General features: G+C 40.5%; 1 protein-coding gene across 2 annotated transcripts in view; it reads right to left on the bottom strand.

Moving 5' to 3' along the window:
• LOC138024833 (uncharacterized) overlaps positions 1-23107 on the bottom strand; it is a 51841-nt gene extending 28734 nt beyond the window's left edge. The window contains exons 1-5 of one of the 2 annotated variants that reach the window (XM_068872011.1): positions 22797-23107; positions 7509-7712; positions 2622-3158; positions 1481-1594; positions 643-762 (exon numbers count right to left, since the gene is read on the bottom strand). In XM_068872011.1, coding sequence (XP_068728112.1) covers positions 643-762; positions 1481-1594; positions 2622-3158; positions 7509-7712; positions 22797-22878 — 1057 coding nt within the window. In that variant the 5' untranslated portion in view covers positions 22879-23107. The remainder of the gene's footprint in view (positions 1-642; positions 763-1480; positions 1595-2621; positions 3159-7508; positions 7713-22796) is intronic. The other variant, XM_068872012.1, reaches the window with a different exon arrangement.
• Between the last annotated feature and the right edge of the window lie 1893 nt (positions 23108-25000).

Here is a 25000-nt window from a genome sequence, read left to right as displayed (position 1 = left end):
TAAATTCTTATTCAAATTAACACAAGTTCCTTTCATAAATAAGACTTGTCTTATCAAGATCACATTTCTTCAAGGCTGCCTTGGCATGAATTTATTTACATTATCTATATCCCTTGTTTCGTTATTAACACTATTCCAAAGAATGGGTCCTCTAAATAGCAACGCTTGCCATACTCAAAACCAAGGCTCTGCCCGTCCGCTCCTTCACCCTTGGAGGCCAGGCACATACAAGTCGAGGAAGAGAAAAGGAAGCAGCTACAATTGTAGCGGTAGCATTTTCGTTGATTTCACGCTTGTAGACCCTAATGGCGTCCGCAGTGTAATAAACAACAGGAACTGCGGTGTCTATTAGACTTGATCGAGGAGGAACAGTGAAGGAAGTCTACAAGCACAGGCGTTCACGTGAAAATGAAAAAAATTGAAACTCTTCTGATTTGATATTGTTTAGATTTTGTGGTAAGTTAACATGTCAATGTTTTACCGGGGTTACAAGCCATTTGTAAGAAACCAAAGTTCATGATTTTAAGAGCAGCGCCCTTCTTTTTTTCTCAAGCCCGCAAAAACGTATAGTACAAGTTCATACTAATCATTACCATATTGAAATTTCAAACTGACCTCAAAAGACATCTGGTCAGTACTTACCACAATAAGAGCAGGACCTTGGACAAATTTTCCTCATTTTTCGATGTTGACAATAATGCGGCTGTGCAGCGAATTCCTTACAACCTGTGCTCTTGTCTTCACATTCACCGGATATCTTTTCTAGGATAAATCAAAACTATTATTCAAGTGCACGTGCGGCGAGGTGAAAAGAAAATCATCCAAGAAAACCAAACAATTTGCTGTTTCCAGAAATTTCCTTTAGCAGCGCTAGGGTTAAAGGTCCACACAAACGGACGCAACATTGCCGTGCAAAATCTCCCAACATTGCTGGCCAACATATCCCAACATTGATGGCCATCGTTGGCCAACATCTCCCAACATTGTTGTGTGTTACCTGTTGCGTCCTGTTTGCATATTGTTGCGTGTTGTTGGGAGTTGTTGCGCGGAGTTTGAAACTGGTCAAACTTTTGAGCCAACAACTCCCGAAATTTCTTTTGTTCCGTGATCACTGAAGCGTAGCACAACAATGTTGCACCCGTTTGCGCAACTCATCCAACATTGTTGGGGTCACGCACACGCATTGCATCCGTTTGCACAGCACTACCAACAACATCCAACATCTGCCGGACCAACAAGAAAAACCTTAAATAACAATGACCACAACCAGGTTTTCTGAGCCCGCGAGACTGATCACCCCCCCAACAAACCATTTGTTTTAACGAAAACCGCTGGTCAGCAACCTGGTTCTGGTCATTGCTGTCTAAGGTCTTCCGACCAACAACTCCGTTGCGTGCGTTTGCACGTAGCTTAAGAATTGCATTGAAGCTGTTAAATTGAAGGCTCATCATGTTGTTATCATTAAAGCAGTATAAGTTACCTTTGCAAGTTTTAAGGCGAAGGTTGACATTTGGGCAGATGCAGTTTCCATGAGACTGGCTAAGCTGTCGACACTGGTCAGGATCATAGCACGGGTTGGAATGACAAGGACTCACTGAAAACATACACTAATATAAGTACCTTACTTGTGAAATGGAAAGGAAAGGAAAGGAACTTTATTTAAGTGTCAAGTCCTCTAGCACTGGAGCACGAATTGGGGACACTGTAAACTGAAATCAACAAATTAACGCAAATCAAATGAAATATTGGTTTTTGAGGAGAGAGGAAAACCGGAGTACCCAGAGAAAAACCTCTCGGATCTCATTAGGTAACCAACAAGCTCAACCCAAATATGACGCCGTCGGAATCTGGGAACTGGAACCCAGGCCACATTGGTAGGAGGCGAGTGCTCTCACCATTACGCCAGCCCAGCACCGCAGATTAAAATATTTAATCCCTTTCACCCATTGATTTGGAGGGAAGCGCTGAGGGTTACTTCTCTCGATTGAACTAAGAACGCAAAGGCGTTTAGTGTTGACAATGGTTATTATTTAACAATTACGGTGGCCATGCTGGTGTACCCAACTAATCTTCCGGGAATTGAACTCTATTATCAAGCAAACGTTTTCTTTTGTGTCGGTGGAAAAACAAGCCTTTGGTTAATGATCACGTGAGTGAAAACACTATTGTCAGGCGCTCAAGTCCTCCTCGTCACCTCAAATATTTGGTCATTCATGTCACGACAAGAGCGGCAAAGGCATATATCAAAATATAAAGCGCATCAGTTCATCAAACCTATTGTTTTGTGGTTTTGTAGTTTTTGTCGAAGTCATCCTTGCTTGAACTCCCTAATTTAAGTGTTTCTGAGATCTTCCTCGAGTTTTCAGTTCTGAGCACGCACAATGAGTTTGAATGTCGTAATTCTCTTTATATGGGTGCTCAGAACGAAAGCTCGTTCATCTCGTTGTTCTCTTTCTTGAATTCAAAGCGTCTCCAGAAAATACTGAAAGATTAACAATGAAGTCATTTTCTTTCTACTTTTTTCATAGGTCAGTAGTAACAAGGTGCCGGCGCGTAAAATTTATCGTGTTGCACAATACAGTATAGAGTAACGGGATTTGAAAATACCATGGTACACATACCTGATTTATGGTGGCAACAGAGAACATTATTCTGATCATAAACCACACTGCTTCTATGCACTCCAGCAATATCCTCAGCCGATAGCTCCTTTAGCCAAATTGCAAACTGCGAAATCTCAAATTTTCCGTACTCTTTCAGCCTTAGGATATTACTGGGCCGTGCAAGCGTGATGATCGGCGTGTAGTTCTGTTGACGCAACGGAGACACAAATTCAGGTTTGTTTGTAAACGTACTGAGATTCCCATCCTCGTAGTATCGGAGTCCATTACGAATGTTCCATGTAAAAGCCATGTGAGTCCAAAGTCCAACCTCTTCGTGCAATAGCAGCGACCATCTGTGGTCGCGTGTCTCGAGCATAAATTTAAAGCGTTTCAGACTTTGATGGTAGTAGAGCTGGTATCCAGGTCCGTTCCTGTGGTTTGTAAATGACCCGGAGGACATTATGTACCCAGAGCCGTAAACCTTCAGCCAGAAAGTCAACGTAAAGCCGTCTCTACAGGTCGATGGTTTTGTCACGCAATCGGCGTTGAAGCCGCCTTGAAACGTGACAAAAAATGAAAGGAAACAGTAAACTATCTGACGCTTACAATATCGGCACCCAGTTTTCACTGACAAAGTCACAGTGTTTCATTCAATCAGATCAATATTGTTTTATGATTTTCTGTACTTATAAGCCATATCCTATACTGACTGATGCTGATAAACAATGTAAACTGCCGGGAATACGTTCGTTAAAAAAAATCATTTATAGTGCAGTGGATGACGATACCCCTGACCAAACGAGCGATGTAATTTATGCAAGACACGTCCTTCGGGCTTAATGGTAAAATATTCAACGGTTCATGGCTTAAACAGGGGTACCCAACAAGAATATATAGTTCAAACCACTTAAAAGTAGCATTGTTAAACGTATTTTAATATTTAAACGGTAGATATAGGCATATTTTTATCCCCTAAAAATTTTTCATCTGTTCGGATTTCCGAATCTGAAAGTCTAGTGATCCGAAAATTGTTGGGATCAAAACTTACCTTTTCGAAAATTTCAGCCTGAAAAAGGCTCCCGAAGATTCTAGGTGACCTTTTTAGGGTAAGAATCTGTTAAAAATGGGCAATTATACCATTTTTCAGATGTTCGAAAATCCTAGGAGAGGCAGGCAAGTAAGAAATTTTACAACAAATGTTCCGAAAATTCTAGATCTCAAATCGTCTTCCGAACAGATATTTTCCGAAAATTGACGTTGGTTGCCCCTGGCTTAACCGGTCAAAATTGACTACATACGTCACATAATCGTGTAGTCGAGATAACAAAAACAGTTCTCATGGAAAGTTGCAAAATACAAATGAATGCAGGTGGTCTAGTTGTCTGAGAGTACAACAGGTTTTTTAAACTCTTGTATCCAGAATTGATTCCAGAAAATGGTCCGCCGGGAAGTGCTGGTGATCAGATATGAGGAACACTGTCATCCGGGGTTTCTAGTTGTCATGGAAACGGATACCGTTCAGGGCCTACGTATATTGTGATCTTACTTCGGCGTCAGACGTATCAACTACAAGTCGACAGTCACACGAACTGTTAGTACCTCGTAATAGCATCTAAAATCAATCTTTTTAAGACGGATTTAAATTTGAGGTTTAAGCAGGCTAAGCTCGTGGCGTGATGTCCACATCCTTTAGAAGTGGATCCGAAAGGATCTCTCTAAAATAAAAGATATAGTAGCGTAGGTCAGGAGCCCATCTGGAGCGTGCAACTTCCACACAGCCTCTGTGAAACGGCGTTTTCACAAGTAAGTTTATTTTTAGACTAGCCCTTCCCGCGAATTAATTAGGTCAAAAAACAAAGGCAGTTCCGGTTCGGTGACCCTATGACGTCAGCTTAATTTCTTGTAATTGGTCATCGGGCTCCTGTGGGAGTCTCATTCGCGGGAAATTCAGTGTAAAAATAAATCGGTCTGTGAAAAACGCCGTTACACGAACACAGTAGAGTTGTGGGCTCCGGGTCATAGGTTCCTGCGTAGGTAAGATATTTGCATGTTGTCACGAACACGATCATTTCGAAGAGGAAACGGTACACCATTGCTATTCTTAAGAACATGTATTTGACAATCGTGACAAACAGCATAGAATAAACAGACTGCGTTTTTTCCTTTGTTGCTCTTGCTCTTTTATGCGCATATGCAAACACTGCAGTCTCCGCGACTCCAGTGCCTACCCAACTGAAAACACAATAAATACATCGATTAACAAAGATCGCTCGATATCTTTACAATAAGTAGAGAGAAGCCGAATTGAGTTGCGAGTAAGAAAGAGACCGGATCTGTCACATATTCAGGGTTTTATCTAGAATTTATTGTTTGGGGGGACACGTCCCGAGCTTCCTAGGGGGTTATAAAATTTTTTGAAATGAATATGCACTGAGATGCAATCTGGTGCATTTTAAGATACAATTTTTAGAAATGTTACAGTGGTATTTTATTTCATTTTTTCAGTCCTTTTTTCAGTTTCATTTTTTCACATTCCGATGACGTGTGTACATCAGCGTCTCCTCAATCCGTGGTTTTCTGGTTACAAATTTCATTTTAAAATGCTTGGAATAGTCGCGAAGCGATAACAAAAACGCGAATTCACATTTAATGACGACGTTCTCGTTGCCGTTGCCGTCGTCGTTGCTAAAGCTCCCTATTTCCTGTGTTCAATCATTTAGTCAGCGGAAATGGTACTGCGCCGATACGTACGATATCGGAAAGACAAACTTTATTGCATTTAACTTAAAAAACATGATGAAATAATCTTCACTAGTATATCGATAGGAGAAGAATAGACATCGACAGAATAGTACTTTGTATCTGAGAAGGGTCAGCGAGATAAGAACAGTGTTCTACTGATTGACCAAGCGTTTTGAGATATCAAAATGAAAGATGACAGTGTTCCTCTCAAAAATTGTGTGGGGAGGTGCGAGGCGTACTTACAACCAAACTTCCGGCCGGGAAGGGGAATCGAACTGCACTCTGAACTCCTTCCTAGCGGAGAGTTGTCAAACGTCAACAAAATAACCATAAACGTTCATTCTCCTAACTAATACCATACATTTCTTCGTTGGGTAGTTATGAGAACTTGGTATTATATCCAGATCACACATCTCAAGCTGATAATAACCATAAACAGTCAGGAAACACAAAATGAAAAGTAAAAGGGGGGCCAATGTTGCGGTTGTGTCATAAGTTACCAGAACTTTTCAGGAGCACGGAATCAATTTAAGAAGAAGTATGTCTCGAATTGCCAGAATAATGTTTATTTTCACTACTTGGCTTGTACCCCCAACACGCGAGTTGCCCAAGCTTTTTGCGCATCAAGAGATATTGAAAGGCAAGTTCATCCAATGAAATGGATTAATCTGACAAGTAATTTGCCGCATGTGCATCACGGGTGTTTTCCTAAAGCCCACTGCACACGGCGAGGAAAGAGCTGAGCAAACTGCCTCGCGAGGCGGTTTGCTCAGCCGTTTCCTCACCGTGTGCGGGGAACTTTTGGTGAGAAATTCGCCTCGCGAGGCCGTGAGGAAACACCTCATTGTGTGCGGCCATCGTGAGAATCGAGTTGAGCTTGGTCAATCAAGTATCCAATAAAAATACATGGCATTCTCACGTGACTTCAGTGACCCCGGAATTTCTTCCTCCGACACCATCTTGAACCACTGGAGTCACGTGAGAATGCCATGTATTTCCATTGGATGCTTGATCAACCAAGCTCAGCTCGATTCTCACGATAGCCGCACACAGTGAGGAATTTGTCTCGCGCCAAAAATATCAAACATGTTTTATTTTATCCTCACGGCCATTTCTCACCACAATTTGCCCGCACACGTGAGGAAACGGCTGAGCAAACCGCCTCGCGAGGAAGTTTGCCCAGCTCTTTCCTCAACTTTGCGGCGGGCTTAATAGTCCATTTTGAGGGCAAATTAATATGTTTGTGAAAGGATTTGCCCGCATTAGCCTCCACTTCATGCTAGATCCAGTCCAGCCGTGAGAATTCGAAAACGGTCTATTAGTGTAATGTTTCCGGACGTTTGAATCCCCCAAAAAAGACACTATCTACTTCAGTTCTGCTTGTGGAGGTTAAAAGATAGCATATCGGCTGCTTCTGATTAAGGCCTCTTGATCTTTTAGGTAAGAACGTGAGGCCGAAGTCCACATTATTTTGGTTCTAACACTTTTCTTTTGTTATCAAAGTAAAGGAACAACTAATTTTTTATCTTTTTTTAAAGAAAGGTAATCATAATAATTTCATCAAACAAAATAAAGTTACTAAAACATCACTTTCACTTAAGGAAAGTGTTTCTAATCACACAGTTGTAAGAATTGATTATTGCCGGGTATGATGGTGCAGTCTAAGCGAAGAAATTAGCATGAGGAGGACGATCTCGTATTCAGAACTAAAGCGCTGTTTGTGTTTTTGCGTGTAAGGATGCTCCAGTTTCAGTTCAGGCAGTGAACCCTCGCGAAGTTCTTGCACAATTTTACGCCATATACTTTAAAATGGAGTTCCATTCACGAAGAAGTTAACTTCAGAGAAAGTGGAACTTCTCTTTTTCGCGAAAATTTACACGAAAGGTATGAGTGCCTTGGGTAAATGCAAACTGTTTCCACGGACGTCTCGCTTTGCAAACCGTTTGAAAATTCGCTGTTATTTTTATATAGCGCGTAAGTCTCGATTAAAATTGACGCTATCACAGAACCAAAACTACGTTACACCAAACAAATTTTTCCAGTCGTATAAAATTTTGCTAATGAATTGCAGTGGAAGAAACAATTCTAAACCAAGCGTAAGTGTGTCGTATAAATCGCATGGATCAAGTCAAAAATGTATCTAACGAAAGGATCAACACTTACCGGTGTCCACATAGTCATCTTTTCCATCCAAAGATAGCGCATGCTCAAGTTGTGGCACCTTCACGATTTTCCCGCCGTTATACACCACAGTGTGTGCGGCGCCCTCCAAATCTTCCAGAAATCCATCGGTGATGTTATACATAGGCCAGTAGTGGTCAGCGCTTTCATATGGGGAACCCCACCCGGGGTAAGGATAGAGGGAGCCTAAGGGACAGGAAATACAGGAGAGATTAGAGAAGAGGAATCTTGTATGCCCTTGGAAAAGTGACAAAGGTAATAAGCGGAAGTGCTTTAGTGGGTAGCTTAAGCACGCGCGTTTTTGAGAGGCGGACGGCTACCGGAAGTGAACAGTTTTTCCCTTTAACTTGTCTTCACACAACCACATTTACATTGCCAAGTATCTTTTTTCTATTAGAGATGATTAGTATAATTATCTGGGAGACACCACTGTCCTGGGACGCGAAATGTTCTCTTCCGGTTGCCGTCCGCGTCTGAAAAACGCGCGTGCTTAAGTTCCTTAATGTCGTGAAATCAGTTTTATCATACAGAAAATTTATCTGGTAATGAAACCCCTAAAATAAATGTGATCACAGGAAAAGCATATTTTCTAAGGATGAACATAGCTTTGTAGCCTGATAAACTTCACAGACTGAGAGTGTTTTTTTGTTAATTTTTTTCCAAGTGTGGGCAAAACGCAAATTGGAGAAGGCTTGGGTTGCTGTTTTGCCGTTAGCAAAGAAGGAGGCTACACTGTCCAAAGAAATCGACCCTTTGAAAATGGTGAATTAACCTGAAACCCTTTAGTGTGAAAGGAACGCCAAACCAGAAAAGATTACAGTTGCGGTTTTTCTGTTGATGAAGAACTTTTCGAGTGACCCGACTGTTGAAGAAGGAGGGTGCAAAACTGGTGATCTTTTATGATGAACGGAGCGTCAAATCAGAGAAGATTTGCTCTAAGAAAGGGACAGGGAAACTATGCTAAGAGTGAGATATACTTACATAACACGTCAAGAAGTGGAAAGTAACTGACAAAAGTTAAGATGGTTGCAGGTGAATAAAGTGCTTTTGTACTTTTCAGTTTTCTGTCAGTTGTAATTGAAACCACTGAGTGCGCATGCGTGCTTCAGTCAAAAAGAGGACTGATCGTGCAAAATCGTGCTCGAAGCGAAAAAAGAACAGACCAACTTACGGCATACACGCGTCAAAACTAATACAGAATCCACAGGCGAGTCATTTCAGAAGAGTCCAGCACCATAAAAAAAAGAAAGAGCAACAAAATGTCCTGTCAAACAAGGTTACAAGCAAGGTGTCCCACTCAGTATGGAATAACGGTTCGTCTGTCATTATTGGAGAATATTAGTAAAGCTTAAAAATAATCGCTTAGAATGGCCATAGTTAGTAGTAGTAACTATGTCCTACATCAACCACTGCAGGCTGGGGGATTGCGAGAAAAAAAAACCGGCCCTACAAAGACAAAAATACTTGTATCATTTGAATTCTTGTTAGAAACATTGATTCAACGAAAGTGCTGTTTTTAGGAAAACCAAAGCCTGCGTAGCAAGCGTTCCTGTTCGACAAAAGAGCTTCGAAACGATTTTCTGCAAACTGGCCGCGCGAAAGTTGGGGAAAGAGACTGAGGGAACGCTTGCAAAAAGACCCCCTGGGAGCACATGGGCATTTTGTCTGAGCATGCGCGAACGGAATCGAATTATTCGAGTTCGGCGCCATTGTTATTTTGAACGCGCTGCCCGCGGGTTTTTAAACGGGCGATCTACACTTTGAAAAATATTTTGTCAAGAGAGATGAAAGATTGTAACAAAATTACACACTTTTCTATCACTATGGATATTCTTCGAGTTTTTTGGGCGTTCGGATGAGAATATTTTAATGATCAAATTGCGAACAAAACGAGATAAAGGCCCAAAGAAGTGGAGTTTGGCATTTGATTTATCGAAGTTCAAGATGTTCATACGAGAAGGCAAATGATGCAGGTTAGTTTGAAGATGTTGAAGCTTTATTGTAATGAATCATAGGGCTGCATATTGACACGATCCTCAGATAAACCACCCTTTATGAGATGGAAATTTTGAATTTGAGCTGATTTTGCTTCAACTTTGAAGTAAGTTTTCATCATAATTCCGCCGGCCCCCAAGCTTTAAATTACTTCAAATAACATTGTGTCTTCTTCCTCTTTGCAGCCGCTTGGGACTCCAGGCTTTAAAAAATGCGCTGTTTGTAGGATTACAATGTTATTACAACAGCTTTTGGCAAATTTTTATTTGGGAAGTTTTGATAGATTTTCCAAGTCGTGGTTCACAAAAGTCTTCTGTCTTGCTGCTCTCCAAGTCTGTTGTGGTGAGCATATAGTTGTCCATTTTTAACAAGGTTGTAGTGTCATTTCAATACACGATGACTTTTGCAATGTTTTTTCCTGTGCTTCAGTAGGTATTTTTGTAACTACCCTTTTCGCCGGACCCCAAGTCCGAGAACACTGTTAGTGCATTGTTTGTTTATTTGTCCTCCGCTTCATCTGGTTTATTTATTCCGAAAAAATGCGTGCTCTTTTTTGTAGCAAGGCAAACTACTACCGTTTACTGGCGAAGATTGCACATTTGGAGCTTGTCCATGTAGTTTTCGAACCGGATGGCGTAATGCACTAGTCAGTGGAAAGCCCCGCACCCCCATACCCGGGGAATGCGAGGCATTAGCGGGGGATTTCGGCGGTTTTGGACTGTCACTTTTGCCTCGGTATGCGGGGTTTTCGACAGCATTTGGCGCAAGTATCGGCGAGCGGGGACCTTGAGCGGGGCTCAGACGGGGATTTGTTTTTTGACGCCAACTTGAATAGGCGCGCAAAGATCACTGGGAAAGCATACGGTCTCAGTCAAGTGAAAATCCATTCTTTTCATGTTTGTAATGGGCTCTCAGTTAAATTCTGTGTTCAATCTGTAAATATTATCATTTCTTGTAGAGGAATTAGACAAAGATTATAGTCATGCTTGATTAGCGATTTATTTATAGCGTTGACCTTTTGTCTAAGCGTTTCCATTGGAATAAAAAGCGAACTTACGCGTAGAGGCTGACAGTGACATTACTTTATGATTTTGTGAGATAAACCTTGTAAATGTTACCTCCGATGGGTTTCGGCTTTTTGAGTTTCTATATTACCACGGTCTGCGTAATAGTGGAACATGTAAGTTCCTACCGAAGACTCTTACAGTCAAAGGTGTACTCAAGAGATTATGAGGTGAGAGAACACATCCCTCATACATGGGCCTCTTCCCATGATAATCTTTTTCAATCTAATTTTAGCTCGAAGTCAAGCTGCGAGGCTATTTTAGGAAAGACACCTGATTGGTCAAATGTAATGACGTAATGACCGCTTAAAGCCGATCACATCTTCAAATTTCGATTTAGGATTTCACTGGATCATGCGACGGCGAGAAAAGTCTTCGCAAGTCTCTTCACAATGACATCTAATCCTCTGACCATGGGCCACGCGGCCATGGGGACGAAACTAAAAATTACTTTCACAGCGTGACGCGAAGCTTAAAATAGATTGAAAAACATTATCATAGGGCACGGGGATGTGTTCTCTCACCTGATAGTCTCTAGGTGTACTGTAATTCACTGTACTGTAACCCGATCAAGGGTTATTTCAAGAGATTATCGAGGTAAGAGAGAGGATACCCCATGCATATAGGCTTTCTACCAAAGGTAATTACCGCTTAAGTTATTTTTAGACATGGTCCCCAGTTCCTCCACGGATGTTACTCGCGCGTTGCGGGGATGTTTTCGAGGAGGATTTGTTTATGTTTTGGACAGCCAAAGCCAAAATAATGAACAGCCAAAGAGCACTAAGCAAACGAAGGCTCAGCCGAACAAAAGACAGCTGAGAGTGCAGAAAACATCTCTACTACGAAGCATCTTTTGAAAATCAAAACATATAAACGACTTTTCACTAAGTTAGCCGCCATTTTTCTCAGGTAGTTTCGAGAAAATCGCTTGGGCAGTTCAAGCATCGCGCGAGTAAGATCCTCGGAAGAACTGGGCACTAAGTCTAAAAATAACTTAAGAGGGATTACCTTGGGTACAAGGCCTATAAAGCGTTTTCACATGACGTCACGGCGACCATGTTGGTGTTCCAAAACAAAGGAATAGTGGCCATGATGGTGTACCAAAATAATCCTCCGGGATTTGAACTCTATTTAAATGCAAATACTTTCTTTTGTTTCAGTAATCCAATATGGCTGCTGGTCACGTGAGTGAAAACGCTCCATATGGGGAATTTACTCTCTTACCTTGGTAATCTCTTGGTTATTTGCAAAATGTAGCTGGATTATGAGGCCATAACATTTTGGTAATAAGCCATTTCCTTAGTGAAATTTGTATAGCTCTTTGAGAATTGTTGTGATTGTGAACCGTTGTAGTCGGTTGAGTGTACTTTAGATTGGGTATGCTTATATGCACAGAAGGGAAAAAACTGGAATATTGTTAGATTGAGTTGCTCGTCAAATGCATCTTTGGACTATTGTCGTTGCTATTTTAATCGTTTTGACACCAAGGAAACTGGTATTTTTTATTGTCATCTTCAAGGCTGTGCTAAACCCAGTGATTAATATTACTGTTTTTGGAGAGATTGTAAAGTTTGGAACGCCAAATCTGTAACTCAAGGTAGATTATTTTGGGCTTTATGAGAAATGGACTGCATTGTTAATTTTCATGTTTGTCAAAATTTAATTTGAAGTAAAGATCTTGAAGTATATTAATTTTGGTCAACAATTGTGCTTTATGATTTTGGAAGTACTGTATTGTCCCCGGGTGCGGGGGAGAAAAGTTTGGTTTTGACGTACGAAATTGCCCTGCTTAGCGCGGAATTTGCTTCATTTAGAAGGCAGGCCAGGTCTAATGCCCCGCTATTCCCCGGGTATGGGGGTGCGGGGCTTTCCACTGACTAGTGCATAAGCTCTGTTATCGTGTTTATTTCATTAGCATGCTGCTAGCATTAAAAGCTGCTAGCATTAAAAGCTCGTCGGTTTTTTTTTCTCCGTGCAGCAATTGAATTTACCTCAGCAAGTGTTCTTAGACGAGCGATTTAAGAAATAAGTGAGAATGCTCATTCAAAAAGATTTGGTTGTAATTCTGAAGACGAGCTCTGTAGGGCAGAACAGACATTTCGCTTTTAGTGTGTATCCCTTAGCCTGTAGAGGAATGCCAATCACGATTTCTTTAGATGTATGTGTTAGTTATACATTTGTACAAAAAAATGTTAGGAAACACCTTTTACTTGCCAAAATCCCGTTGTACCGTCTAGAATAAGTGAAACATGCACTTGATTATCTTCAAGACCTGTCACTATATTTTGATCATCTTCTCAACAATCATTATTCACAAATAATATGTTACACATCAGATTTGTCATGTACTGGCCCTTCCAACAATCCATATACTGTAGTATAAAAATCAATAAATGTTCACCACAATTCACGGGTAAAGGAAGATACAAAATTATGTTGAAAACTAGATGAGCAATAATACTTTCAAATTTGCAATGAGAGTAAGCAAGGGAGTTCATCTACATATTACCTTGAATGTTATTTGTACTCAAAAAATGTTGAATTAATTCTGGGTACAGTGTAGCAAATCTTTATGAACATTTACAATGTATGTAAAAACCAAGATAGTGTGAGGAAGAGGGAGAAAATGGTTTACTTAAGTTGAAAGAAATGAAACCCTATATTATTGATGTTTACTTCAGACCTAAAATGGACATGTTTGATCCTTGCAGTTGTGCCCCCCACTCATGCATAACCATTCCTGCAAGATATCTGATGAAGTTACTGATGTTTCTAGAAGAGCTGATTGCAATAAGGCCACCTTGTAGCCCATGCTTGTGGCTTTCAAAGAGGCTAATGGTTGTATGCATTAGAAGCTTGTCTCTTTGTGCTTTGTAGTGACATCTGTTCAGACATGTATTCTGAGCCATGATCAGAAGTACTCTGCAAATTATTATTTAGTTTTAAGGTTAGGCTGTTAATTGAAAGGACAAGGGGAATGTAAATTATCTAGAAGAATGAAAAGAGTTCCATATTGCATGTCTTTAATTTGAAGAGTTTACTCATCACAGTTTCTCGAAAAGTGTCCATAATTCTCCATGTCTTAGGTTTATCAGTAAGCTTGCTTTGGAAAAAGTGTTTCATGTACAGAATTAAAAGTTAGGATCAAAAGAACTGACAGCGTATTCTCTGCTGTTTAGATAGATGAGCAGTGGCTCAACAATTGGAGCAATGGACAGAGTTTTGTGGAAAGGTGTTACCTTGAGAACCAGTTGTGAATGAAGATAAATGGGCAAATTGGTTATGTGAAACAGCCGTATTTGAAGCTCTTGAAGTTCCGGATTATGATTAGAATCTTAAACACTCATAGATAATTAATTTGTTTGCAGTAAATTTAACAGATGTGCTGAATTCATGAGGCTCATACAAATGGGATTCTTTGTTGCTTATAAATTCAATGTACAGTTAAGATTTCACTAGTTGGAGTTACATTTATCCTACATAATAAAATGTTACATGTCATAGTCTCAGTAAGGTGACCAGCAAGTTGATACGAAGAAAAACACTCGTGATCATTACGTTTTGGATATCTATTTATTGTGAATACAGTTGTTGACCATTTCCTCATATCTTATACTTCCGAAGGACTAACAAACTAAATTATATTTTAGTTCTATAAAGTTTAAAAAGCTTGGGGCTTGATATTAAAAAAGGAATACTCTTTGGTGTGTCACTCTTAACATCGCTTTGTTCCCTGGGCCTGGTCTAGTCAGAACTTACTAATTTCCTGTTGTCATTTTGTAATCAATTTTCAACTTGAATAGTCTGATTCTTTGGAAATGAACACAGAGAAGGATCATTCCTACAGATCGAGACAGTTGTACAAGGTTCAAGAGGGCAGCTTGTTCAATTACAACATGGGAATCATAGACCTTGCTATGCCCTTAGACAGTGGTTATTTATTTCAGGTCCTCAGATTTAGTTCCCTAGGGATTTGGGATGTGCTTAAACTCAAAATCTTAACCAGCTATCTTGCTCTACTTCCCTGAAGCTAACACCATGTAAGCTAAGTAATTTTCAAATGGGAGGTGCTCCATGCAATACACGAAACCAAGACTTAACATGACTTACTCTCTGTCAGAAGCTTCAAACGTTCCACAATTTCTAAACATTTTTCCCGTGGTAACATTACCAACTCTCTATTTTCTGGCTGTTTACTCAGACCATAATTTGGTCAAAGCTGCTGTTTTTGGCCCGTCGTTCACGCTTGTTCGCGTTCATGCCAACAAACTTGAAACCAAAAAAGGCAAGCTACCGTAAACTTTGGGTGTGAACATTTATTTTCATAATGTAGCTGAAATTCTTGATATTTTAACACATTTCAAACAAGAATGCCCAACAGAGCAAAAGAGAGAACAGTGAGAGGTAAACACGTAGGTTGGAATCAAAACTAACGCGTAAAATGTCTGTCTAGTCTGCTTATGTGTGTTTGAAGAGCCCTTCGAATTATCCAACTTTCGCAAGATTACTGACTACGTGAGGGTTCCACACCAAAACAACTTGTTGTCCCCTTATTATTCGAAAGTACTTTGCTGTGACTTTTTGCCATAAACAGCCCAACCGTTTCTCGATCTTTTGACACCGTCTACACGTAAGACAAGGAAGATAAACTACACAGATAACGACACGAATTCGAAACTTTTCGCCAGGTAGACCGCCATTACTTTGGTTTCTGCTTATGGCGGGCCAGCGGATACGCTCATAAGAGATCTCAAAGTGGCGCACGCGCAGACAGAATGCCCCTGTGCTACCCCTGGGCGTTTTCCATTTACAAACTCAGGTCCGTTCGCCGCCCAGTGATTGCGATTTTACGCGCCAAAATTTAAAAATGTGGCCGTGAATAGCCTGGAAGTGGTAAGACCTTTCAAAAGTTGTAAATGGAACACACATTTCCATCGGAAAGTTTCCAAGGGAAAAACAGGACTACCTTTTCAGAAGTTCCCTTTATTCCGGAAATTTTCCAGTGGAACGAACCAAAAACGTGTGTCCATTTACATCCCAACCGGAATTTCCGGAATTTGTTGGTAAATGGAAAACGCCCCCCATTTTTGAAAAGCCCGTTCGCCCACGAACGGGGGCTTCTGATTGGTGCGGCACAGTCACAATGATTGACAGGTGACAAATTTTCGACCAAAATGTTTCTTGTTCGTTCTAGCGTGACAAGGACAATGGCGGAAGATGTGGAAGGTTTTAAATCGTGTGTTGAAGCTGAGCGAATCGATTCTCGGTTTTACATTGAAAAGGGAACAAGAACTGTCAATGCACCATCTCTTTAACTGTATAGATGTCATGGCCGTTTTGCCAACAGAATTCGGGAAAAGCTTAATTTTTCAGATGTTTGTCATGATGTGCGGAGTTCGAAATAAAAAAAGAAGAGACGAAGAACAGGCTTTTCGAGTATCATCGTGATTTCTCCATTTCAAAGCATCATACGCGATCAAGTAAGTGATTGAGGTAAATTCTATGGGAATGACAGCCTGTGATTTAGATGACAATCTGGACTGCTCGGGCGATATCCACCAAAGAAAAATTAGTATTATTTACGCGTCAGCTGAAGCCTCTGTGGACAATTAAGCGTTTCCATAATTCACCAAAAGCAAAATATTCGTTATTTAACAAAACTTTGGCAGAGCTTATTCTTGACAAAGAGTTTGGACTGGACTGAAGTAAGCTTTTCGTTCGCTTGCAAAAGATACTTTATATTTACGCAGGATGAATTAATAAAATGCCTGCGAAGTATCAGAATCCATATGTTTCAGGATCAAGGAAATAAACCGAATTCGTCAAATTCTCTGCTTATTTTTTCTAATGTAAGCTTGAGTCCTATGTCATGGATTGAGACAAGATGAAGACAATGACGCAGCTCCCCTGTTAAATCTTCTCTTACTGTGAGAAGTTTGCGTCTCCTTTGTACAGTCATGCGATTTTTTAAAGCACTTTTACGTGCTATTTCATCTACGATTTCGTTACGATTTGACCAAAAACGTACTGTGGAATATCAAACTAGCGAGGACGTTTTCCTGTAATTTCCAGGAGATTTAGTACGATTCATTTCGTCAACCACTCTTCACCAAGAAATATCCAGCAAGTCGCTCTGAAATCGTCGCTAGTTTTAAACTACAACTTCTTAAATGGTTTCATGGTCAGCTTTTGTGGAGTTTTGCATTTAACGGCCTTACTACCCATCGAACTCTGTACGAGTTATGTTCCTAAATTTCGTATTTTACGAGCGCACGGGTTGATTACACGTTCTGAAAATTGGCTGTTGTTTTCGACAGCTTCTTTCCAACCGCTCTGCAAATACCATCCAGAATTTGTCCGTAAGTTTCTTTTGTTTTCGATGGTTATACGCTTCGCGTATCCGCGACTAAAAAGAGTCAACGAAAAACAAAAGCCTGTACGAAGAAAACAGATCTTGAGTTTCTACTTCAAGTCTTGTTTCCTGGGGGGTGTCACGTATTCTACATTGTTTTCAACATACGAAAACTTTGTTCTACCTGTCAGGGAGTAGCCTGGTGTTAATCAAGTATATGCAGAAAAGTTGACCTTGGTAAGAGGTTCACCCCCTGCATGTCGCTCTTGCATTGCAATAACCTGAACCATCTACTGAGTGTGTACATGAAAAAAGGAACACCTACAATAAAGATCTGCTAGAGGAAGAGATCGTACGAATGATACCCAAAGCAGAGAGACAGGGTTAATTGAGCTTGAAATATACACTGAAACGCTAAGAAATTTGAGTGAAAAACTCGGAGGAAAATTTCCCTCTTTATCCCTTGGTAAGATTTTCCCGTTTGAGTGATGCGTTCTCGAAAATTCTTGCAGTGAAAGGAAGCCCAGCAGAAGTCAGCAACTGCAGCAAAAAGACAAGAACGGAGAAAAAGATGAAAACGAAAAGTCTAAAGAGTTGGGTTCGACTTTTCTGCATGTACGCGCAAACAATTTCACAAAACGGGATGCTAGTGCAAAGGAAGGCGTGCCCTCATGTTTCATTTTGAGTACTTTTTGTATTTTTCAAGAATACCTACGTGTCAATGGATTAAATAACTCTGTAATGACAGCCAAGGGGTTCCTTTAAAGGAAAGGAGGAGTAACTGCAGAATACCCCACCATTTTGAAGTTGCACTTCTGAAGTGGCTGGATACGCGGATACGCAGTCGAAAATAGCACCCCTCGCCAAGGAAACTTCTAAGTATATTTTGAAGTGGATACGCGGATACGCGGATACGCAGTGGAAAATACCACCCCTCGCCAAGTAAACATCTAAGTACCGTAGAATTCCGAAAGTAGCGGTCCCCCCGAAGGTAACGTTAATTTTTTGCCCTCCAATTAAATACCGAAAGTAACGCCCCCCCACCCCGAAAGTAACAGCATTTTGAAAATTTACCCCAAAACGGTAACAAACCACTGTTGTGACTGTTGCATTTAATCTTCATTTCAATCATTTCTTTCCGTCGGCTTACAAAGCGATCTTAAGGAGTACCGTATTTAACGTAACATATTTAACTGGAACGAGACAAATACAAATAATATCTCTTCTTTGGTAAGTAACTCGAACAAGAAAAACACGAACGTTTGTCATGAACCCGTTATTATCGTTCAGGGTATACAGATTAGAAAACTAGAACTTGTAAAAATTCTCAGATTATCTTGGAGCACAAGCATAAATGAAAAGTGAAATTTTTTCAACTCCAATTCCAACTGAATGAGCGAGTTTGAAACTTAACGAAACTTTAACGTCTTTGGGACGGCTAGAAGTATCTTCTTCCGCACTTTACTACAGAAATCTTGTAGTCTTAAGTTGCAGTACTGTTACAGTTTCAGTTTTGTGCATGATTTAATCTGTGAGTGAAACTTAATGAACGCTGCAATACTGTACTGAAATTAATTTGCCAACGAAGAGTCAAAGTATACTGTACAGTTTAATATTAGTGACCGTGTATGTAGCGTACCTATTAAGGTAGTCTGTTTTGCTTACTGTTTGTTCATCTGGTTACGTTACATTGTAGGAATATGCATAAACGGAATGACTTTTAAATTTCATCATACGTGTCCTCTTTGTCTAAGACCACTTCGGGTTACAAACGTTTTTTACCAAAAACCCTAATGTTTCGGATAATGTCAAGAATTAAAATATCAATTGGAAATGGTAATTGAATGAAACGTATGCCAATATTAAGTTGAAGAACTGAAACTACATGTATTTACATCTGTAACTTTTGTGTAGCTGAATGTTGAATTTGTTTTTGTACGTGCAATTATAGAGCGTCTTTCATTCGACATAAAACTGAGAATACAGAACATAAACAAACGCGCTGCGGTTTTGATAGTTCCATGGACTGAGGGAAAATCATAATAAGACGCGTCATCACTTGTGCTAATTTATGAAAACTTAGTCGAAAATTAATCACGTGTAAGGAAAAGGCTCTGTCAGTACTAGTCCTATAGCTCACGAACATCAAGCTCGACATTTTTTTTTTCGGGAACTAACATTCTTCAGTCGCTTTCGTCGAAGAAACCTTCTGGAACATATACATTAGATTTCAGTGCGCGTTTAATTGCTGGCGTAACTACGATGGGCTGCGAGCTGGTATCGTTGTCGGTACTCAGTTTGTGTACAGAGATTGCATGGCCAATTCATACGCTCAGGATCACCCTTAAGGAAGACCGTCACCGGGTTTGCCGCTCGTGAAATTCTAAGTCTTTTAACAGTTCCCAAACCGCTCTCTTCTGAACTTTGCAGAGTTTATTTATCGTTCATTTTTACTTTATAGTTATACGAAAGGGCTTTTGTAAGAGCCCTTTTGCTTTTGTAAACAAAAAGATACCGCTACGTTCCTAATTGCTGCTGGTAAAAGATTGAGTATATTTTCAGTATTTCGGGCACGTGTTTGTTGTTTTAACAACAATTGCCCCATGGAGTAAAAGAGAAGAATTAATTGTAAGCAAGGTGCGTGCTTATAATTTGTTTAGTAAGTCATAGGGTAATGAGTGATTTAATACATCCTTTCGATGCCGCGCGCTCTAGCAACGCTTTAAGAATGTTGAGTATTTAAAATCGATATGTGGAGATTACTTGTATTAAGAAGGAGAATGATCAAAGAACGAGGAATAGAGGCGCGTTGATGTTCTTTTGTGTAGCGCTCTTGTTTCGCTCGATCGAGCATCGCGCTTAAGAGATCTTAAGAGCCAGAAATACATACAAATAAATCTCAAAGCAGTTCACCTTCATCTTTATTTAGTTGGTAAGGCCGGTAAGGCACCACAACGAGTTATACATCATTCTGTTTGGCTCGAGCATCGTGGTTTAAGAACAACATTATACATTTTCATCATGGGCTGGTTGTACTGCGAATCGGGGGTACTGGGAACTAGGCAAACGACTGCGTATCCGCGTATCCACTCGGCACAATATACTTAGAAGTTACTTGGGAAGGGGTGGTATTTTCGACTGCGTATCCGCGTATCCAGCCTCTTTAGAGATGCAGCTTCAAAATGGTAGGGTATTCTGCAGTTAAGCCGGAAAGGAAAGTGTTATGAGTTCGATGTTTAGAGACGGAACGCAGGGCCTGATGTCGGATAAACATAAGGAACTTTAACACCAAACAAACGTAGTCTTCACAGAGCTGTACAATTTCAATCTTCAGCCTTAAAATACGGCCTCCGTCAACTATAAGACAGACTCGAAAACACCTGTCCTCCGTCAAACTTGAATAATCACACTCGATGCTCCCGCTCGCAATATCGCCATCGCCAATGATGAAGGATTTTGGATTTGAAGTGTCCTCAAATATGTACCCTAGATTCCAGAGGTTATTTTCTCCCTACGAAAAGAGCGACAAAAGAGCGAGTCGAAAAGAGCGAGTCTTTTGTCGCTCTTTTCAAAGCGAGAAAATAACCTCTGGAATCCAGGGTATCAAATATGTCGTGAAGAAAAAGAATTTACTTGCAGAACCACGCGGTTTCAGTTGTTTGAAAATTATGATGATGCTTCACAAAAACAATCTAATTAAATATTTAAGACTGTTCCAGACAACACGATCTAATTAAGTATCTAGAAGGTAACGCAACGACGTCAGCAATTTTTAAAACATAACAGAAAGGAAAGGCGGAAAGGAAAGAAACTTTAGTTAAGTGGCTAGTCGTTCTAGCGCTGAAGCACAAATTGGGCACCCTGTAAACTGAAATTAACAATTTTTTGGTTTTATCAATGGATTTGATAATGTAAATAATGTAAATTGGCCACCGTACAGAGATTCTAAAAGCTGAGGTTTGGAGCGTTAGCCCGTCGTCAGAGTGAATCGAGGAATTGTGGGTTACGTCTAGTTTTTATAGTAGAGTACATGTAGGAGCTACACGATTAGTGGTAATATGGCAACGTGAAAAATAGGAATACATTAGTTAAATGAAAAGCGTTCGTTAATACCGTGAGGATTAAGGGTGCCGATTTCGAAGATGAATTTTTGTTCCAGATTCTTGCGGCTTTCCGTCGCAAAAACAAAAACGTAGGCAACTTTTTAGTTAGAAGCGCCCTCAAAACTAACGAGCAGCCCGGCACTTCCAAATGTGCGCGCTCACGATGCAAAACTTGTCTTTTTATTCTTAACACTAGCAAGATATCGGGACCTAAGCGATCTGTTAAGATCACCGATCGTTTCACGTGTACCTCCGCAAATGTCATTTATTGCATAACCTGTACGTTATGCAATAAATTATACATTGGCGAGACTGGTAGACGACTAGGCGACCGATTCCGCGAACACCTTCGCGATGTTAAGAAGAATGACAAGGATGCATCTAAGCCAGTCGCTCGTCATTTTAATCTCGCTAACCGCTCCAAAAAACACATGCCTATCTGCGGCCCTTCCCTACATCTAGGTGCGACGGAAAGCCGCAAGAATCTGGAACAAAAATTCATCTTCCAAATCGGCACTCTTAATCTTCACGGTATTAACGAATGCTTTTCATTTAACTAATACATTCCTATTCACGTTGCCATGTTACCACCAATACCGTAGCTCCTACTCTACTCTACTCTACGATTTGCATTGTTATTTTAGATTACATTCGGAGATAGTAGCATATTTCTTTGCTACTCTAAAAAGATTCCAAATCGAAATAAAGTTATGTATGTATGTATGTATGTATGTATGTATGTATGTATGTATGTATGTATGTATGTATGTATGTATGTATGTATGTATGTATGTATGTATGTATGTATACGTAACCCACAATTCCTCGATTCGCTGTGAAGAAGGGCTAACGCTCAAAACGTCAGCTTTTAGAATCTCTGTACGGTGGCCAATTTACATTATCAACTCCTTCCCTAAAACCAAATTTTTGAGTCACACTACTTCCCCACCGACGCAGCACCACAGTTTCTTTAGAAACTACCCCCTTCATTCATTTGAAATTAACGCAAATCAAGTCAAATGTTGGCTTTTGAGGTAAGGGGAAACCGGAGTACCCGGAGAAAACATTTTAGCGCGAGAGAAGAGAATCAACAAACTCAAGCCACATATGACACCGAGTCTGGGAATCGAACCAGGGCCACATTGGTGGGTGGCGCCATCCCTGCACCGGCTATTTTACTCTTGCACCTCGGCCCAAAACAAACTCAATTGTTGTGAATTATCGGCGAAGTATCGGTAAAATATCGGTGAACGAAAAGCTATATCGGCCGACATACATTTCGACCGATACATCGACCATTTTCCGATTATCGACCGATATATATCAGTCGAGACTACCTGCAGTAAACAGTGCCTCAGGAATCTCAAACGAGATAAATGATAAAGACTTTTTTTATAGCACTGGCGGTTAAAGAAGTGCAAGTTAGACCACAAAGTGTACAGTTCATCTCCGTGAATCGACAAGGATTAAATTTAATTTGCCAGTGCCAAGTATTTTCTTAAACAATGCTTGATTCTCGGAAATAAACTTGACAAAATTTTGGCAATATAAAACGTTGTTCCAACGATTAATTCTTGGTTTGAAGCCTACTGTAATCTTTCCTCTCAACAAGCTCGTAAAGTAAATCTATCAAAGGTAAGTGCTTTGCGTCCTCGGCATGCAGACGAATTCAAAAATTTTGTATTCCCATTTCCCGCTACACGCCCAGAGAGAGCGTTACTAAAAACAAAGACGTTATAAAGAACTTAACACTTACCAGTGAAAGAAACCAATACGCCATGGAGAATGACTGAAAAACTGTAAACATACAGAGTTTGACGAGAAAGACTTCGGCCCATATCAAACGAGTCACACTTCGTTACGTTGCAACAAGTTGAAGCTCCTGATGACCCTAAATAATTTACAACGCCTTTGAAGTTGGCAAGAAAACTTCAAATCGATGGTTTTGGTTAGGTCTAAATCTTGTGTAAAGAAAAACAAAAAAGCCTAGAGTCCGTAAAGTAAACCTCGATAAGCCGTTCAACCAGGAACTCCTCCCAGATGAAACGGAAATGTGACCTTTGCTGCAACACTTCCGTGACGCATTTCCGGCTCCTAGTGTTCCTGTGTTCCCACAGTTCCTCGCGGTCATAAGGGTTAGTTTAGTTTAGTTTTTAGTTTAACAAATTTTATTGGTCCAATAATAGCAATAATAGCAAATAAATAGAAAGGAGACCAATAAGAATTAGCGCGAACGAGACGCGTGACCCATGCAAGGCGTCTTCCTGTTTTTGCCTCGGCAAAGAGGAAGTTCAAGAGGAAGTTCAAAAGACTTCCAGAAAAAAAAAAAAAAAGCAACACCTACAATAAAGATCTGCTGGAGGAAGAGATCGTAGGAAAGATACCCAAAACAGAGAGATAGGGTTAATTGAGCTTGAAATATACATAGAAACGCTTAGAAATTTGAGTGAAAAACTCGGAGGAAAATTTCCCTCTTTATCCCCTAGTAAGATTTTTCCCGCTTGGGTGATGGGTTCTCGAAAATTCTTGAAATGAAAGGAAGCCCAGCAGAAAGTCAGCAACTGCAGCAAAAAGACAAGAACGGAGAAAAAGATAAAAACGGAAAGTCTAATGAGTGGGGTTCGACTTTTCTGCATGTACGCGCCAAAAATTTCACAAAACGGGATGCTAGTGCAAAGGAAGGCGTGCTCTCATGTTTCATTTTGAGTAGTTTTTGTACTTTTCAAGAATACCTACGTGTCAATGGATTAAATAACTCTGTAATGACAGCTAAAGGGTTCCTTTAAAGGAAAGGAAAGTGTTACGAGTTCGATGTTCAGAGGATGTTTGTCTACTAACTGACGGAACGCAGGGATGTTGGATAAACACAAGGAACTTTAATCCTTATTATTATACATCAGACTCACTATGAAAAATCTGATTGGTCGAGAGCATTCAATCAATTCACAATAGCTTGTGAACTTGACATGATCAATGTAATATCTGCTGCAGATATTGTAATATATTAAGTACCCTATAGTACATATTGTGTTAGTACCCAGAGGGCATTGCTGTAATAAAGTTGTGTTGAAGCGGCCATGTTGTGTGTGCCTCGTGGTCCGAGTTAAATCACAGAATATTACATTTTTGGCGACGAGGATCGGTCGTTTTTCCATCTCAATTGATAGTGCATGGTTTTTGGACAACGCTGTGTGTGTTGTGGCGTACAAGATGACCAGCACTAACACGAGTGGCCTATTTGGGCGTGTTGGTGAATTCAACGTTGAACGTGAAACGTTCAGTGCGTACGTCGAGAGGATGGAAATGTTCTTTACAGCCAACAACATTGTGGAGACAACGGGAGAGGGAAGCGCTGCCGCCAACCAACTGGTAGCAAACAGGAAACGTGCAATTTTCCTTACAGAAGTGGGACCGGAGGTGTATTCAACGCTCAGTAATTTGTTGGCGCCCGCAAAGCCTAAGGACACGCTCTTTACTGACATTGTTCGAATCTTGGAGAAGCACTACAACCCGAAACCGCTTGAAATTGCTCAGAGTTTCCATTTTGGTACCCGAAATCAAAAATCTGAGGAGTCAGTTAGTGATTATGTGTTGGCCTTGAAGAAACTAGCCGTCCATTGTAATTATGGCGAGTACTTGAATCGGGCGTTACGAGACCGATTCGTGTGTGGACTGAACAACCCGAAGATACAAAACAAACTATTGAACACAGAAGATCTAACGTTTGAAAAGGCTTGCAGCATTGCGAAAACCATGGAGATGGCTGACAGGAACACCCATGAATTTCACCCTTCACGCAGTGATACCATTGAAGTAAACAAGCTGACAGAACACGGAAGGGAGAACATTAACAAGAACACTGAACAATTATCGTGTCCTAGGTGTGGGGGTAGTCATTCAGGTCAGTCTTGTAAATTTAAGTCAGCAAGATGCTACAAGTGCTCCAAAGTTGGGCATTTA

The sequence above is a fragment of the Montipora capricornis genome, chromosome 11 (genome assembly GCF_036669925.1).
Source record: "Montipora capricornis isolate CH-2021 chromosome 11, ASM3666992v2, whole genome shotgun sequence".
NCBI classification, from domain to species: Eukaryota; Metazoa; Cnidaria; class Anthozoa; order Scleractinia; family Acroporidae; genus Montipora; species Montipora capricornis.
The sequence above is the reverse complement of the archived record's forward strand: the minus strand, read 5'-3'. Positions and strand labels throughout refer to the sequence as shown.